The sequence below is a fragment of the Oncorhynchus gorbuscha genome, linkage group LG16, assembly GCF_021184085.1.
Source record: "Oncorhynchus gorbuscha isolate QuinsamMale2020 ecotype Even-year linkage group LG16, OgorEven_v1.0, whole genome shotgun sequence".
Classification (NCBI taxonomy): domain Eukaryota; kingdom Metazoa; phylum Chordata; class Actinopteri; order Salmoniformes; family Salmonidae; genus Oncorhynchus; species Oncorhynchus gorbuscha.
Window position 1 is genome coordinate 84,065,609 of NC_060188.1, and position 18,953 is coordinate 84,084,561.

Genomic DNA, 18,953 nt, shown 5'->3' on the forward strand with positions numbered 1-18,953 from the left:
TTTTATAGAATAGCATGTCATATCACTTAATCCAGTTTAGCCAAAGACACGACACAGTCTTAATCTGATTAAGGAAATGTGCTTGTGAATGAGAAAGGGGAAGGAAAAAACGTAGGAGAGAGGAGAGTTTGTGTAGGTGAGTAAATGCCCTATTTTCTTGCTTTTCTTGTTTTGTGTTTATACTTCGACCGATAATTATATTCCACAGTACGAGGACAGGACAGATAGACATGTCCACACATGGCTTCAAACCATACTGTTTCCAGAATAGCCCCCATAGTGTCACACTGTCACCACTGACAACAATGGCCGTGTTCAAGAGGATCAAAACCACAATGTATCATGGGTGTAATGAACTTCGTCTGTTGTTTGAAGTGAGTCAGACCGAAATGCAGCGTGTAGTTTACTCATGACTTTTAATGAAGAAATGCTGTACATGAAATAACTGAGAATACAAAACAACAAACGAGAGAAACTACTTACAGCCTATCTGGTGACTAACACAAAGACAGGTACAATCACCCACGAAATACAACGCGCACTCAGGCTACCTAAATACGGTTCCCAATCCGAGACAACTAGAATCAGCTGACTCCAATTAGGAATCGCCTCAGGCAGCCAAGCCTAACTAGACACACCCCTAATAATACACACTCCGAATTAATACAAACCCCAATACGAAATACAACATATAAACCCATGTCACACCCTGGCCTACCCAAACATATAACAAAAACACAAGATACAATGACCAAGGCGTGACAATGGGTAAATTGTGACTGATCTACAAATAATAATGAGTCGTTATTTATGATGGAAGGTGATTTGTAGATCAGTCAGTCGGCAGTCGCCTGCAGTTGTTTTAATGTTCTCGAACACGGCCATTGTTATTCAGCAGTTAAAGGGACTGGGAAATGCTCTGCTTGGCAATGTCACCAGGTACAAACCCACACTTTTAGCTCATATTAAAATAAACATTTCAAAATTGTGTGGCGTGTTTTCTAATCTGAGTTAGATATTGAAACTATTTTCTGTCCCTATATCCTCATACAATAGACTTCAGGTTTAAGCCCTCCTCAAGCCCTCGAGGGTTCGGAAAATGTTTACCCTCTGTGCAAATAACACCTCAAAGATTTATACCACAGCAGGATGGAGAGATTTACCACAAAGTGAAGCTCTTCAGGCTATCTCATATACCAAGGCATATATGTCTAGATGAAAGAGATTGAGGAAATGTATAATGATGGTGATGATGATATCATACACTCAAAAACCTTAACTGTACATTAACACCAACTGAGTTATATCTCTCTCTCTCTCTCTCTCAGGCGACTCATGGAAGTACACATCTAGAACATAGTTGTGAATTCACCTTCTTCTAGAGAATGTGGTTTCCCCTCTCTGCAGTTTACTCAATTTCCGACCATGACAAAAAAATGTGCCATCATCCCTAAACATGAGACCAGTGGAACATAGGGCAAGTCAAAGAGAGACAGACATTCTCTCAGGGGTCTGTCATGGAACCTCAGCATCAGACAGGAAGGAAAGAACAAGGTGAACAGAGAAAGTAGTGGGACCACATGTGATGTGACTCACTGATGAAAAGCGTCTGCTACCAATGACTGGATCAGAAATAGAAGTAGCCAGGTTCTGGACCCGGTTGAGCCTTCCTGGGCCTCATCCAGGGGAGAAGGCGGCGTGGCCAATGGGCCTCACCCTTGACCACAGACATACGGATAAAGAACCCAGACATTGGTATAAGCAATGTACAATGAGACAAATAATGAGCAAAGTTATCATTCTGGCTGATCTTCTCTGGTTAGTCAGACATTATTAACAATCACACAGACAATTCCATTCTAGTGGACGGTGAGACTGTATTCACCGCTGGAGGTAAGGTGTGTCCAGTTGTGTGTGATTCCCTGGGTCCTCTGGTTGATAGCGGGATGCTGCGGAGGGGTCTGCTGGCCTGGGTGTCCCGTGTGGGCGTTCTGCTGGTCCTAGTGTGCTGCTCTCTGTCCCTCCTCTACGTCATGACCTGCAGCCCCCACTCCGAGGACAACCTGGTGAGCCATGCCCTGCCACGCCCCGGGATGGGGGTTGGGGTAGGAGGGGCAGCAGGGGGCACGGGGGCGGCTCAGAGCGGACCCACTGGGCGGAATGGATACCAAGCCATGCTTGCAGAGCGCGAGGAGCAACACAAGTTCCACATCACTAGTTTAAAGAAACAAATCACCCAGCTGAAGGAGGCACTACAGGAGCGCAGCGAGCAGCTGAAAGGAGTTCAAGACTCCATGGAGCGGGGGACAGGGGGAGGCCGGGGTGGCCAGTCCCCAGGAGGAGGTATCCTTGGGGAGGGAGGACAAGGGCCAGGGGTCGACAGGAGCCACGCTGACCTTCAGGAGTTCCTCCACAGTCAGCTGGGCCGGGCGGAGGTCCACCAGGGGACTAGACTACCCAGTGAGTATGCCATGGTGCCCTTCGAGAGCTTCACCCTGCAGAGGGTGTACCAGCTGGAGATGGGCCTGACAAGGCACCCTGAGGAGAAGCCTGTGAGGAAGGACCGGAGGGATGAGCTGAGTGAAGCGCTAGAGACAGCCCTGCAGAGTCTCAACACACCCCGCAACGGAGCAGACAAGGGCCACACCACCAAGGTCTACTCAGCATCAGACTTCATAGAAGGTGAGTCATTAAGCTCAATACCAGAGCCAAACATACAGTATGTATACAGCTATATGTAAATGTATGGCATATCTACAATATATACAGTGCATATATACAGTGCATTTGGAAAGTATTCAGACCCCTTAACATTATAGCCTTATTCTAATACTTGTTCAATAACCTGTAATGACAAAAACAGGTTTTTAGACATTTTTGCAAATTTATTACAAATAAAAACTGAAATATCACATTTACGTAAGAATTCAGACCCTTTACTCAGAGATGTTAGATCGGGTTCAAGTCCAGGCTTTGGACGGGAAACTCAAGGACACTGAAAAACATCTACACAGCATGATGCTGCCATCACCACGCTTCACCGTAGTGATGGTGCCAGATTCAGGCCAAAGAGTTCAATCTTGGTTTCATAAGACCAGAGAATATTATTTCTCATGATCTGAGAGTCTTTAGTTGCCTTTTGACAAACTCCAAGCGGCTGTCATGTGCCTTTTTACTGAGGAGTGGCTTCCGTCTGGCCACTCTACCATAAAGGCCTGATTGGTGTGCTGCAGAGATGGTTGTCCTTCTGAAAGGTTCTCCCATCTCCACAGAGGAGGTCAACTCTGGAGGTCTTTCAGAGTGACCATTGGGTTCTTGGTCACCTCCCTGACCACGGCACTTCTCCTCTGATTGCTCAGTTTGGTCGGGCCACCAGCTCTAGGAAGAGTCTTGGTGGTCCCAAAGTTCTTCCATTTACGAATGATGGAGGTCAATGTGTTCTTGGCGACCTTCACTGCTGCAGAAATGTTTTGGTGTCCTTCCCCAGATCTGTGCCTTGACACAATACTGTCTTGGAGCTCTAAGTACAATTCCTTGAGCTCATTGCTTGGTTTTTACTCTGACTTGCACTGTCAACTGTGGGACCTTATATAGACAGGTATGTGCCTTTCCAAATCATGTCCAATTAATTGAATTTACCACAGGTGGACTCCAAACAAGTTGTAGAAACATCTCAAGGATGATCAATGGATACATGATGCACCTGAGCTCAATTCCGGGTGTCATAGCAAAGGGTCTGAAAAGATATGTAATTAAGGTATTTCTGCTTTTTATTTGTATACAATTTTGAAAAAATTCTATAAACCTGTATTCACTTTGTCATTATGGGGTATTGTGTGTAGATTGATGAGGGAAAATATTTGTTTAATCTGTTTTAGAATAAGGCCGTAAGATAATGTGGAAAAAGGGAAGGGCCCTGAATACTTTCCGAATGCACTGCGTACATTTGAAGTCGGAAGTTTACATACACTTAGGTTGGAGTCATTAAAACTCGTTTTTCAACCACTCCACACATTTCTTGTTAACAAACAGGTTGGTGAAAGGTTGGTGAGGACATCTACTTTGTGCATGACACAAGTAATTTTTCCAACAATTGTTTACAGACAGATTATTTTACTTATAATTCACTGTATCACAATTCCAGTGGGTCAGAAGTTTACATACACTAAGTTGACTGTGCCTTTAAACAGCTTGGAAAATTCCAGAAAACGATGCCATGGCTTTAGAAGCTTCTGGTAGTCTAATTGCCATCATTTTAGTCAATTGGAGGTGTAGCTGTCATGCAGGTGAAAGAGGACCCAAAAGCGACTTAACAGAAACAGAGTTTATTCAAGTCCAAACAGAAAACGACAAATCCTGAATCCTTAACAGGAAATGTCCAAACAGGGAATAACAGAAATCCTCTAGTCTGTAGAGGGGAATAACAGGAGAAGCGGCCACAGACTGCAGGTCGCTTCGGGTAGGCGCAGGCCGTAGCTGACAGAGACACCTGCTCACACGCAGCATCTGATGAAGGCAAAAACACGACAGGACAGGGCGATACACAATCACAGCACGGTGAATTCTAAACAAGGAACCGACAGGACAGGAACGGAACACAAAGGAAGAAATAGGGACTCTAATCAGGGGAAAGGATCGGGAACAGGTGTGGGAAGACTAAATGATGATTAGGGGAATAGGAACAGCTGGGAGCAGGACCGGAACGATAGAGAGAAGAGAGAGCGAGAGAGTGAGAGAGGGAGGGGGAGAGAGAGAGATAGAAAGAGGGAAAGAACCTAATAAGACCAGCAGAGGGAAACGAATAGAATGGGGAGCACAGGGACAAGACATGATAATAAATGACAAACATGACAGTACCCCCACTCACCGAGCGCCTCCTGGCGCACTCGAGGAGGAATCCTGGCGGCAACGGAGGAAATCATCGATGAGTGAACGGTCCAGCACGTCCCGAGACGGAACCCAACTCCTCTCCTCAGGACCGTAACCCTCCCAATCCACTAAGTATTGGTGACCCCGTCCCCGAGAACGCATGTCCATGATCTTATGTACCTTGTAAATAGGTGCGCTCTCGACAAGGACGGGAGGGGGGAGGGAAGACGAACGGGGGTGCGAAGAAAGGGCTTAACACAGGAGACATGGAAGACAGGATGGACGCGACGAAGATGTCGCGGAAGAAGCAGTCGCACAGCGACAGGATTGACGACCTGGGAGACACGGAACGGACCAATGAACCGCGGAGTCAACTTACGAGAAGCTGTCGTAAGAGGAAGGTTGCGAGTGGAAAGCCACACTCTCTGGCCGCAACAATACCTTGGACTCTTAATCCTGCGTTTATTGGCGGCTCTCACAGTCTTCCCCGCAGACAAAGGCAGACCGGTAATGAAGTCTAAGGCGATGTGAGACCATGGTCGAGAAGGAATGGGGAGCGGTCTGAGACGACCGGCAGGAGGAGAGTTACCCGACTTAGTCTGCGCGCAGTCCGAACAAGCAGCCACGAAACGGCGCGTGTCACGCTCCTGAGTCGGCCACCAAAAGCGCTGGCGAATAGACGCAAGAGTGCCTCGAACACCGGGATGACCAGCTAACTTGGCAGAGTGAGCCCACTGAAGAACAGCCAGACGAGTGGAAACAGGAACGAAAAGGAGGTTACTAGGACAAGCGCGCGGCGACGCAGTGTGCGTGAGTGCTTGCTTAACCTGTCTTTCAATTCCCCAGACTGTTAACCCGACAACACGCCCATAAGGAAGAATCCCCTCGGGATCAGTAGAAGCCACAGAAGAACTAAACAGACGGGATAAGGCATCAGGCTTGGTGTTCTTGCTACCCGGACGGTAAGAAATCACAAACTCGAAACGAGCGAAAAACAACGCCCAACGAGCTTGACGGGCATTAAGTCGTTTGGCAGAACGGATGTACTCAAGGTTCTTATGGTCTGTCCAAACGACAAAAGGAACGGTCGCCCCCTCCAACCACTGTCGCCATTCGCCTAGGGCTAAGCGGATGGCGAGCAGTTCACGGTTACCCACATCATAGTTGCGCTCAGATGGCGACAGGCGATGAGAAAAATAAGCGCAAGGATGAACCTTATCGTCAGACTGGAAGCGCTGGGATAGAATGGCTCCCACGCCTACCTCTGAAGCGTCAACCTCGACAATGAATTGTCTAGTGACGTCAGGAGTAACGAGGATAGGAGCGGACGTAAAACGTTCTTTTAGAAGATCAAAAGCTCCCTGGGCGGAACCGGACCACTTAAAACACGTCTTGACAGAAGTAAGAGCTGTGAGAGGGGCAGCAACTTGACCGAAATTACGAATGAAACGCCGATAGAAATTAGCGAAACCTAAAAAGCGCTGCAACTCGACACGTGACCTTGGAACGGGCCAATCACTGACAGCTTGGACCTTAGCGGAATCCATCTGAATGCCTTCAGCGGAAATAACGGAACCGAGAAAAGTAACGGAGGAGACATGAAAAGAGCACTTCTCAGCCTTTACGTAGAGACAATTCTCTAAAAGGCGCTGTAGAACACGTCGAACGTGCTGAACATGAATCTCGAGTGACGGAGAAAAAATCAGGATATCGTCAAGATAGACAAAAACAAAGATGTTCAGCATGTCTCTCAGAACATCATTAACTAATGCCTGAAAAACAGCTGGCGCATTGGCGAGACCGAACGGCAGAACCCGGTACTCAAAATGCCCTAACGGAGTGTTAAACGCCGTTTTCCACTCGTCCCCCTCTCTGATGCGCACGAGATGGTAAGCGTTACGAAGGTCCAACTTAGTAAAGCACCTGGCTCCCTGCAGAATCTCGAAGGCTGATGACATAAGGGAAGCGGATAACGATTCTTAACCGTTATGTCATTCAGCCTCGATAATCCACGCAGGGGCGCAGAGTACCGTCCTTCTTCTTAACAAAAAAGAACCCCGCCCCGGCCGGAGAAGAAGAAGGCACTATGGTACCGGCGTCAAGAGACACAGACAAATAATCCTCGAGAGCCTTACGTTCGGGAGCCGACAGAGAGTATAGTCTACCTCGAGGAGGAGTGGTCCCCGGAAGGAGATCAATACTACAATCATACGACCGGTGAGGAGGAAGGGAGTTGGCTCGGGACCGACTGAAGACCGTGCGCAGATCATGATATTCCTCCGGCACTCCTGTCAAATCGCCAGGTTCCTCCTGAGAAGTAGGGACAGAAGAAACGGGAGGGATGGCAGACATTAAACACTTCACATGACAAGAAACGTTCCAGGATAGGATAGAATTACTAGACCAATTAATAGAAGGATTATGACATACTAGCCAGGGATGACCCAAAACAACAGGTGTAAACGGTGAACGAAAAATCAAAAAAGAAATAGTCTCACTGTGGTTACCAGATACTGTGAGAGTTAAAGGTAGTGTCTCAAATTTGATACTGGGAAGATGACTACCATCTAAGGCAAACATGGGCGTAGGCTTGTCTAACGGTCTGAAAGGAATGTTATGTTTCCGAACCCATGCTTCGTCCATGAAACAACCCTCAGCCCCAGAGTCAATCAAGGCACTGCATGTAGCACCCGAACCGGTCCAGCGTAGATGGACCGACATAGTAGTACAAGATCTAGATGAAGAGACCTGAGTAGTAGCGCTCACCAGTAGCCCTCCGCTTACTGATGGGCTCTGGCCTCTTACTGGACATGAATTAACAAAATGTCCAGCAACTCCGCAATAGAGGCACAGGCGGTTGGTGATCCTCCGTTCCCTCTCCTTAGTCGAGATGCGAATCCCTCCCAGCTGCATGGGCTCAGTCTCAAAGCCAGAGGAGGGAGATGGTTGCGATGCGGAGCAGGGAAACACCGTTGATGCGAGCTCTCTTCCACGAGCCCGGTGACGAAGATCTACCCGTCGTTCTATGCGGATGGCGAGAGCAATCAAAGAGTCCACATCTGAAGGAACCTCCCGGGAGAGAATCTCATCCTTAACCACTGCGTGGAGTCCCTCCAGAAAACGAGCGAGCAGCGCCGGCTCGTTCCACTCACTAGAGGCAGCAAGAGTGCGAAACTCAATAGAATAATCCGTTATGGACCGTTCACCTTGGCATAAGGAAGCCAGGGCCCTAGAAGCCTCCCTACCAAAAACTGAACGGTCAAAAACCCGAATCATCTCCTCTTTAAAGTTCTGGAACTTGTTAGAGCAATCAGCCCTTGCCTCCCAGATAGCTGTGCCCCATTCTCGAGCCCGGCCAGTAAGGAGTGAAATGACGTAAGCAACCCGAGCTCTCTCTCTAGAGTATGTGTTGGGTTGGAGAGAGAACACAATCTCACACTGCGTGAGAAAGGAGCGGCACTCAGTGGGCTGCCCGGAGTAGCAAGGTGGGTTATTAACCCTAGGTTCTGGAGGCTCGGCAGGCCAGGAAGTAACAGGTGGCACGAGACGTAGACTCTGGAACTGTCCAGAGAGGTCGGAAACCTGAGCGGCCAGGTTCTCCACGGCATGGCGAGCAGCAGACAATTCCTGCTCGTGTCTGCCGAGCATGGCTCCTTGGATCTTGACGGCAGTGTAACGAGCGTCTGAAGTCGCTGGGTCCATTCCTTGGTCGGTTCCTTCTGTCATGCAGGTGAAAGAGGACCCAAAAGCGACTTAACAGAAACAGAGTTTATTCAAGTCCAAACAGAAAACGACAATTCCTGAATCCTTAACAGGAAATGTCCAAACAGGGAATAACAGAAATCCTCTAGTCTGTAGAGGGGAATAACAGGAGAAGCGGCCACAGACTGCAGGTCGCTTCGGGTAGGCGCAGGCCGTAGCTGACAGAGACACCTGCTCACACGCAGCATCTGATGAAGGCAAAAACACGACAGGACAGGGCGATACACAATCACAGCACGGTGAATTCTAAACAAGGAACCGACAGGACAGGAACGGAACACAAAGGAAGAAATAGGGACTCTAATCAGGGGAAAGGATCGGGAACAGGTGTGGGAAGACTAAATGATGATTAGGGGAATAGGAACAGCTGGGAGCAGGACCGGAACGATAGAGAGAAGAGAGAGCGAGAGAGTGAGAGAGGGAGGGGGAGAGAGAGAGATAGAAAGAGGGAAAGAACCTAATAAGACCAGCAGAGGGAAACGAATAGAATGGGGAGCACAGGGACAAGACATGATAATAAATGACAAACATGACAGTAGCTGTGGATGTATTTCAAGGCCTACCTTCAAACTCAGTGCCTCTTTGTTTGACATTATGGTTAAATCAAAATAAATCAGCCAAGACTTCAGAAAAACATTTGTAGACCTCCACAAGTCTGGTTCATCCTTGGGAGCAATTTCCAAACACCTGAAGGTACCACGTTCATCTGTACAAAAAAATTGTATGCAAGTATCAACACCATGGGACCACCCAGCCGTCATACCCCTCAGGAAGGAGACGCGTTCTGTCTCTTAGAGACAAAAGTACTTTGGTGCGAAACGTGGAAATCAATCCCAGAACAACAGCAAAGGACCTTGTGAAGATGCTGGAGGAAACAGATACAAAATCATCTATATCCACAGTAAAACGAGTCCTATATTGACATTACTTGAAAGGCCGCTCAGCAAGGAAGAAGCCACTGCTCCAAAACCACCATAAAAAAGTCAGATACGGTTTGCAACTGCACATTTTTTTATTTTTTATTTCACCTTTATTTAACCAGGTAGGCTAGTTGAGAACAAGTTCTCATTTGCAACTGCGACCTGGCCAAGATAAAGCATAGCAGTGTGAACAGACAACACAGAGTTACACATGGAATAAACAATTAACAAGTCAATAACACAGTATAAAAAAATGGGCAGTCTATATACAATGTGTGCAAAAGGCATGAGGAGGTAGGCGAATAATACAATTTTGCAGATTAACACTGGAGTGATAAATGATCAGATGGTCATGTACAGGTAGAGATATTGGTGTGCAAAAGAGCAGAAAAATAAATAAATAAAAACAGTATAAAACAGTATGGGAATGAGGTAGGTGAAAATGGGTGGGCTATTTTCCTATAGAATATGTACAGCTGCAGCGATCGGTTAGCTGCTCGGATGGCTGATGTTTGAAGTTGGTGAGGGAGATAAAAGTCTCCAACTTCAGCGATTTTTGCAATTCGTTCCAGTCACAGGCAGCAGAGTACTGGAACGAAAGGCGGCCAAATGATGTGTTGGCTTTAGGGATGATCAGTGAGATACACCTGCTGGAGCGCGTGCTACGGATGGGTGTTGCCATCGTGACCAGTGAACTGAGATAAGGCGGAGCTTTACCTAGCATGGACTTGTAGATGACCTGGAGCCAGTGGGTCTGGCGACGAATATGTAGTGAGGGCCAGCCGACTAGAGCATACAAGTCGCAGTGGTGGGTGGTATAAGGTGCTTTAGTGACAAAACGGATGGCACTGTGATAGACTGCATCCAGTTTGCTGAGTAGAGTGTTGGAAGCCATTTTGTAGATGACATCGCCGAAGTCGAGGATCGGTAGGATAGTCAGTTTTACTAGGGTAAGCTTGGCAGCGTGAGTGAAGGAGGCTTTGTTGCGGAATAGAAAGCTGACTCTTGATTTGATTTTCGATTGGAGATGTTTGATGTGGGTCTGGAAGGAGAGTTTGCAGTCTAGCCAGACACCTAGGTACTTATAGATGTCCACATATTCAAGGTCGGAACCATCCAGGGTGGTGATGCTAGTCGGGCATGCGGGTGCAGGCAGCGATCGGTTGAAAAGCATGCATTTGGTTTTACTCGCGTTTAAGAGCAGTTGGAGGCCACGGAAGGAGTGCTGTATGGCATTGAAGCTCGTTTGGAGGTTAGATAGCACAGTGTCCAATGACGGGCCGAAGGTATATAGAATGGTGTCGTCTGCGTAGAGGTGGATCAGGGAATCGCCCGCAGCAAGAGCAACATCATTGATATACACAGAGAAAAGAGTCGGCCCGAGAATTGAACCCTGTGGCACCCCCATAGAGACTGCCAGAGGACCGGACAGCATGCCCTCCGATTTGACACACTGAACTCTGTCTGCAAAGTAATTGGTGAACCAGGCAAGGCAGTCATCCGAAAAACCGAGGCTGTTGAGTCTGCCGATAAGAATATGGTGATTGACAGAGTCGAAAGCCTTGGCGAGGTCGATGAAGACGGCTGCACAGTACTGTCTTTTATCGATGGCGGTTATGATATCGTTTAGTACCTTGAGTGTGGCTGAGGTGCACCCGTGACCGGCTCGGAAACCAGATTGTACAGCGGAGAAGGTACGGTGGGATTCGAGATGGTCAGTGACCTGTTTGTTGACTTGGCTTTCGAAGACCTTAGATAGGCAGGGCAGGATGGATATAGGTCTGTAACAGTTTGGGTCCAGGGTGTCTCCCCCTTTGAAGAGGGGGATGACTGCGGCAGCTTTCCAATCCTTGGGGATCTCAGACGATATGAAAGAGAGGTTGAACAGGCTGGTAATAGGGGTTGCGACAATGGCGGCAGATAGTTTCAGAAATAGCGGGTCCAGATTGTCAAGCCCAGCTGATTTGTACGGGTCCAGGTTTTGCAGCTCTTTCAGAACATCTGCTATCTGGATTTGGGTAAAGGAGAACCTGGAGAGGCTTGGGTGGGGAGCTACGGGGGGGGCGGAGCTGTTGGCCGAGGTTGGAGTAGCCAGGCGGAAGGCATGGCCAGCCGTTGAGAAGTGCTTATTGAAGTTTTCGATAATCATGGATTTATCGGTGGAGACCGTGTTTCCTAGCCTCAGTGCAGTGGGTAGCTGGGAGGAGGTGCTCTTGTTCTCCATGGACTTCACAGTGTCCCAGAACTTTTTGGAGACAAAGATGAGGACAAAGATCATACTTTTTAGAGAAATGTCCTCTGGGCTGATGAAACAAAAATAGAACTGTTTGGCCATAATGACCATCGTTATGTTTGGAGGAAAAAGGGGGAGGCTTGCAAGCCGAAGAACACCATCCCAACTGTAAAGCAGGGGGGGCAGCATCATGTTGTGGGGGTGCTTTGCTGCAGGAGGGTATGGTGCACTTCACAAAATAGATGGCCTCATGAGGAAGAAACATTTTGTGGATATATTGAAGCAACATCTCAAGACATCAGACAGGAAGTTAAAGCTTGGTCGCAAATGGGACTTGCAAATGGACAATGACCCCAAGCATACTTCCAAAGTTGTGGTAAAATGGCTTAATGACAACAAAGTCAAGGTATTGGAGTGGCCATCACAAAGCCCTGACCTCAATCCTATAGAACATTTGTGGGCAGAACTGAAATAGCGTGTGTGAGCAATGGAGGCCTACCAACCTGATTCAGTTACACCAGCTCTGTAAAGAGGAATGGACCAAAATTCACCCAACTTATTGTTGGAAGCTTGCTACCGGAAACGTTTGACCCAAGTTAAACGATTTAAAGGCAATGCTACCAAATACTAGTTGAGTGTACGTAAACTTCTGACCTACTGGGAATGTGATGAAAGAAATAAAATCTGAAAGAAATAATTATCTCTACTATTATTTTGACATTTCACATTCTTAAAATAAAGTGGTGATCCTAACTGACCTAAGTCAGGGAACTTTTACTAGGGTTAATGTCAGGAATTGTAAAAAACTGAGTTTAAATGGATCTGGCTAAGGTGTATGTAAACTTCCAACTTCAACTGTACATGGCTTTGCTCCACACTACTTACAATGCATGTCATATCTTCATGGTTGAGTACCTGTTGAACTATTGGATATTGACATGGTTTTAATAAAAATGGAATCAAGTTGAACTATAGAAAACAAACAGCACAACAAAGCCTCATTTCCAACACGTTTCAAACAGGGAAACTCTGTTATTTCCAGGATTTTGTTGTTTGATGACGAATGCTGAGAATCAGAGCAAAACAATAGAGGATCCTGTTGCTGGGTGCTGAAGAGCCAAAGCCAGGATATCCGGCTAGTCTAGCATGATCTGCAGTAGGAACGGAGCACGGCTGCTTTCCATTCAGTGTGTAGCATCTCTACAAGCTCAGAGAGGGGGGCTGTTTCCTTCCACAAGCTCAGAGAGAGGAGCTGTTTCCTTTTAAATGGCAACATCTTTACTGAGGCCACTTCTGACTAATACCTACGTGTACCTGGGAGAGGGAAAGAGTTTGTTAGTGTGTGTGTGTCTGCAAGGCCTTACACTCGACATGGGCATCCTGAAAATATAGTGAAAACATAATTTCAGCCAGGAGTGTTTACGTACCTCTTCCTTGAAAGACCTGTTTAGGTATCTGCTATAACACTCCGATAGGAAATATGTTTCCACCCTGTAGATAACCAATTTGCTAATTATACAAAAACTAGTCTGTCGTTGGCCGTGTGTGCAGCAAGTAGCAAACAACAACCATTGTTCAACAACAAAGATGAAAGCAGGCGTGTAGGCTAGTTAATGAACTGTGTAGGCTGGTTAATGAACCGTGTAGGCTAGTTAATGAAATGTGTAGGCTAGTTAATGAACTGTGTAGGCCAGTTAATGAACCATGTATGCTAGTTAATGAACCGCTTAGACTAGTTAATGAACTGTGTATGCTAGTTAATGAACCGCGTAGGCTAGTTAATGAACCGCGTAGGCTAGTTAATGAACTGTGTAGGCTAGTTAATGAACCGCGTAGGCTAGTTAATGAAACGTGTAGGTTAGTTAATGAACTGTGTAGGCTAGTTCATAAAACGTGTAGGCTAGTTCATGAAACGTGTAGGCTAGTTAATAAAATGTGTAGGCTAGTTAATTAAACGTGTAGGCTAGTTCATAAAACGTGTACGCTAGTTCATGAAACGTGTAGTTAATGAACTGTGTAGGCTAGTTAATGAACTGTGTAGGCTAGTTAATGAACTGTGTAGGCTAGTTAATGAACTGTGTAGGCTAGTTAATGAACTGTGTAGGATAGTTAATGAACTGTATAGGCTAGTTAATGAACCGCATATGCTGGTTAATGAATCGTGTAGGCTAGTTAATGAGCCGTGTAGGCTAGTTAATGAACCATGTAGGCTAGTTAATGAACTGGTTAGGCTAGTTAATGAACCGTGTAGGCTAGTTAATGAAACGTGTAGGCTAGTTAATGAACCGTGTAGGTTAGTTAATGAAACGTGTAGGCTGTTTAATGAACCGTGTTATATCTACCGACATTTGTACTTTCTCTAAAATCTGCAATCGTGACACACGGCGCTGCATGATTTACAACTGCCCCGTTGACGGGACCCCTATCCCTAAGAAGTTTTAATGAACCATGTAGGCTAGTTAATGAATTGGCAACTGTCTTTAGCTTAGCAGCTCTCCTTCGCCTGTCCTTTTAACTTAATTGTACTAGTGGACAAGTATCTTTTCATTTACTCAGACAACTTGAAGCTTGTTGAGATGCTGACAATTATAAAGGGAACATTATGAGCCCTGCCAATCCTCAGTTAGCGAGCCGTGACTGAACACAAATATTGAATGCTGCCCATTGGCTGTGCTGAATGGAGTTTTTCAAGAGCTGCTATGGGTGGATTTGCTCAGCTGTCGTACAGAAAGAATGAGACAGAGTTAACGAGACAACAGGAATGAGAGAGAGAGAGAGAACAACACAGTGAATGAGAGTGAGAAAAAACTAGATGTTTGGGTGGAAAAAGAGTGGTATGCTGTGACAAAGATGTGCATGTGGTACAGTACATGGAGCTAGGCTGCGGAGCCACATCCTGCCATGTCCCCATAGTGAAGAGACATGGAGCTAGGCTGCGGAGCCACATCCTACCCTGTCCCCAGAGTGAAGAGACATGGAGCTAGGCTGCAGAGCCACATCCTTCCCTGTCCCCAGAGTGAAGAGATATGGAGCTAGGCTGCGGAGCCACATCCTGCCCTGTCCCCAAAGTGAAGAGACATGGAACTAGGCTGCGGAGCCACTTCCTGCCATGTCCCCGGAGTGAAGAGACATGGAGCTAGGCTACGGAGCCACATCCTGCCCTGTCCCCAAAGTGAAGAGACATGGAGCTAGGCTGCGGAGCCACATCCTGCCCTGTCCCCAGAGTGAAGAGACATGGAGCTAGGCTGCGGAGCCACATCCTGCCCTGTCCCCAGAGTGAAGAGACATGGAGCTAGGCTGCGGAGCCACATCCTGCCCTGTCCCCAGAGTGAAGAGACATGGAGCTAGGCTGCGGAGCCACATCCTGCCCTGTCCCCAGAGTGAAGAGACATGGAGCTAGGCTGCGGAGCCACATCCTGCCCTGTCCCCAAAGTGAAGAGATATGGAGCTAGGCTGCGGAGCCACATCCTGCCCTGTCCCCAGAGTGAAGAGACATGGAGCTAGCCTGCGGAGCCACATCCTGCCCTGTCCCCAGAGTGAAGAGACATGGAGCTAGGCTGTGATTTCAAATATCCTGAGTTTTTTTCTTAAATGAAAAGTAGAATGTTTGAAATGGGAACAAAGTACATAATTCTTTCTTGGATCATTTTCTTTTCATGATGTTGAATCTCACACTGTAGTTCTCTAGTCCAGTAATGTCCGTTGAGACTCGTCTTTGGAACGTTTGATTTTGTCTTCAGAAAACAAGAGGTTTTGACTGACAGTTTACACCTGTGAAATGGAGACAACAGGGACAACGGAGTCTACTGTATTGTTGTTTAGTTATATGTCTGGGTACGTCTAACTTCTATGAGAAGGTATAATCCAGTGTCAGTATGATCTCTATGCGTGACTGGTCTCCTTCAGCTGTCATAATGGCAGAGGGCCCCAGGAACTAGCCAGGAGCCAAGAGGAGAAGCAAGGGATGCTGTCCCCTACTGAGACCTGCAATTCCCTTTCTGTCCCTCTGAAATGACCTGTCTGTCCTCTCTCCTTTGGCCTGAAATGACCTGTCTGTCCTCTCTCCTTTGGCCTGAAATGACCTGTCTGTCCTCTCTCCTTTGGCCTGAAATGCCCTGTCTGTCGTTTTCTCCCACGGCCACAGAGCCAATGCTATCCTTCTCTGTCAGAAAATATTTACAAATCCAGGCAGCACAGTAGAGAAATGATTCTCCATTTGACAGATTGTTGACAGTGCAAATGCATTAACGACAGACAGTCTGGCTGAGTTTGAGTGTGTTTGTGTACAAAGCAAGAAGATGATCCCCAATGGACTACTGGACATATATCACCATTATAACATTATAATTACAAACAAATAAACACATAGGCAAATAAACTGAACTGCACTTCAAATGTGTGTGCATGTATGTGTATATAGACTGAGTGTACAAAACATTAAACATGCCTTTCCATGACATCAAATCAAATCAAAATAAAATGTATTTATAATGCCCTTCGTACATCAGCTGATATCTCAAAGTGCTGTACAGAAACCCAGCCTAAAACCCCAAACAGCAAGCAATGCAGGTGTAGAAGCATGACAGACTGACCAGGTGAATCCAGATGAAAGCTATGATCCCTTATTGATGTCACTTGTTAAATCCACTTCAATCAGTGTAGATGAAGGGGAGGAGACAGGTTAAAGAAGGATTTTTAAGCCTTGAGACAATTGAGACATATATTGTGTATGTGTGCAAATTCAGAGGGTGAATGGACAAGACAAAAGATTTAAGTTTCTTTGAACGTGGTATGGTAGTAGGTGCCAGCACTGCTGGGTTTTTCACACTCAGCAGTTTCCTGTGTGTATCAAGAATGGTCCACCACCCAAAGGACATCCAGCCAACTTGACACAACTGTGGGGAAACATTGGAGTCAACATGGGCCAGCATCCCTGTGGAACGCTTTTGACACCTTGTAGAGTCCGTTCCCAGACGAATTGAGGCGGTTCTGAGTGCAAAAGGGGGGGGGGTGCAATTCAATATTTGGAAGGTGCCGTGTGTGACACATGCCTGCACGCATTCGGGCCTATGGGTAAACACACTCGTCTCCCTTCCACAGGTATCACTCGGACGGAGAAGGACAAAGGCACTGTGTATGAGCTCACCTTCAAAGGGGACCAGAGCCGTGAGTTCAGGAAGTTGGTTCTGTTCCGTCCCTTTGGGCCGCTGATGAAGGTGAAGAACGAGAGAGTGGACACAGCTGACGTCCGCATCAATATCATAGTGCCCCTCTCCCAACGAGCCGACAAGTTCAGACACTTTATGCACAACTTCAGGTACAGTGAGAGCCACTCAGTTATTCATGCATGTTATTGGCTCATTCTCCCCTTCCTTGTAACTCTTCCACTGGGTTGTTGTTGTGTTCTCAGTTAACCTTACGAAAGAATAAGGGTCAAACAAGGGTTCATTAAAAAAAATCATGTTCCATGTCCACTTGTATTAACTGTGATGATTGTATGCCATAACCAACAGAATGAGAAACAGAATATACTGTAGTTAACCATGTTTGACATGCCCAGTTTGTCACAGCAGCAAGGATTCAAACCAAAGGAAGTAATTGCTGCGTTTGTACTCTGATAGTGACAGTATGTGTCTCTCTCTCTCTCTGCTAGAGACGTCGATGGACTCTTTAATTCTTGTGATTTGTTACACTCCTGCACAGCTGCTTATCAAGGCTTTGAGTTTTTTTTTATGGCAAATCCTGCTTAGTAGCAGTCTTAAAACCAGCACATAAAACTGATATACTGCAGTGGTGCTGTTCCTGCTGTGCAAAGTCTCCCTGAGTAGCTGAGCAAACGCTTTGGTCTCATCCATATTAATGGAGATGGAGGAGGAGGTGTGTGGAGGTGCGGCGGGGTGTTTGTGTGTGCAGTTTTTTCACAAAGAGAGGAGAGGAATGTTAGGAGGACTAACTTTCTTTCAGAAGCCGTGTGACACATTTACTGAGCACAGCGTATACAGGAATGACACGTACACAGATAAGTGTACGTTTACTGTGCACACACACACACACACACACACACACACACACACACACACACACACACACACACACACACACACACACACACACACACACACACACACACACACACACACACACACACACACACACACACACACACACACACACACACACACACACACACACACACACACACACACACTATGTATGACAGGCCAGTAATCAAAGCTTCAATAGCTAAACTTCCCAGCCATATATTCCTAATAACTATCCATTTCAATATCCAGGCCAGGAGGCAACAGACACTAAACACAACACTTTATTCCAACAAACCCTGCATCTACTAACTTTTTTCTGTTTAAATGGCAAAGGAAGGCCAATCATCTAAGAAAGCGGTAGGTTTACATTATTCATATCTGTCCAATATTGTCTGCTGCAAATGTAATCAGAGGTGAGCAGGAGTAGAGGAAAGGAGGAGGAGGAAGAGGAGGAGGAGGAGAAGAGCTGCCCACCGGCTCCTCTGCATTAGCGTTGTACATTTGGCATGTCTCCATTAGAACCTCTGGTGCTCGAGTTCTGGAATGTCACACCAGGGCTGGAGATGGATCACTCCTCAGGGATTCTGTCTGTTACCAAGTCCTCACAGTGTGTCTCTTTAGCAACATAACATATGTACATAGCAAATGTACATTATACATAACATAAAGTGCATGTACGTGATCTTGCTGTAACCCCTTTTGAACTGACCTCTGTTATTGATACCGAATATGTTTTCTATCAAATACATTGAACATTTGGTTTCAGGCTACCTTCAGTGCCAAGTGGGCAGGGTTTGCACTTTGGGGATTATTCCATCGGTTTGGTCAGGCAGGCTTCATCAAACGCAACTAAAGTCTCTGAAAGAGAACCAATGAAATCAACCGTGTTACCCACTGGGTTATGTGTTGAGTCCTCTGCTTTGTGTGAGTAATTATTTCTTCATCTGTGCTTGTTTGTTGTTGCAGAGAGGTGTGTGTGCGGCAGGATGGGCGTATCCACCTAACTGTGGTGTACTTTGGGAAGGACCAAATGAATGAAGTCAGGAGCACGCTGGAGAACACATCTAGGTGGGTGGACTCTCTCTCTCTCTCTCTCTCTCTCTCTCTCTCTGTCTCTCTCTCTCT

At 46.6% G+C, this 18,953-nt stretch overlaps 1 protein-coding gene across 1 annotated transcript in view; it reads left to right on the forward strand.

Moving 5' to 3' along the window:
* Positions 1-18,953, forward strand: part of LOC124000705 (chondroitin sulfate N-acetylgalactosaminyltransferase 1-like) — a 70,394-nt gene that overhangs the window by 29,262 nt on the left and 22,179 nt on the right. Inside the window, exons 2-4 of the mRNA XM_046307277.1 lie at positions 1,329-2,682; positions 16,885-17,101; positions 18,795-18,896. Coding sequence (XP_046163233.1) covers positions 1,947-2,682; positions 16,885-17,101; positions 18,795-18,896 — 1,055 coding nt within the window. The 5' untranslated portion in view covers positions 1,329-1,946. The remainder of the gene's footprint in view (positions 1-1,328; positions 2,683-16,884; positions 17,102-18,794; positions 18,897-18,953) is intronic.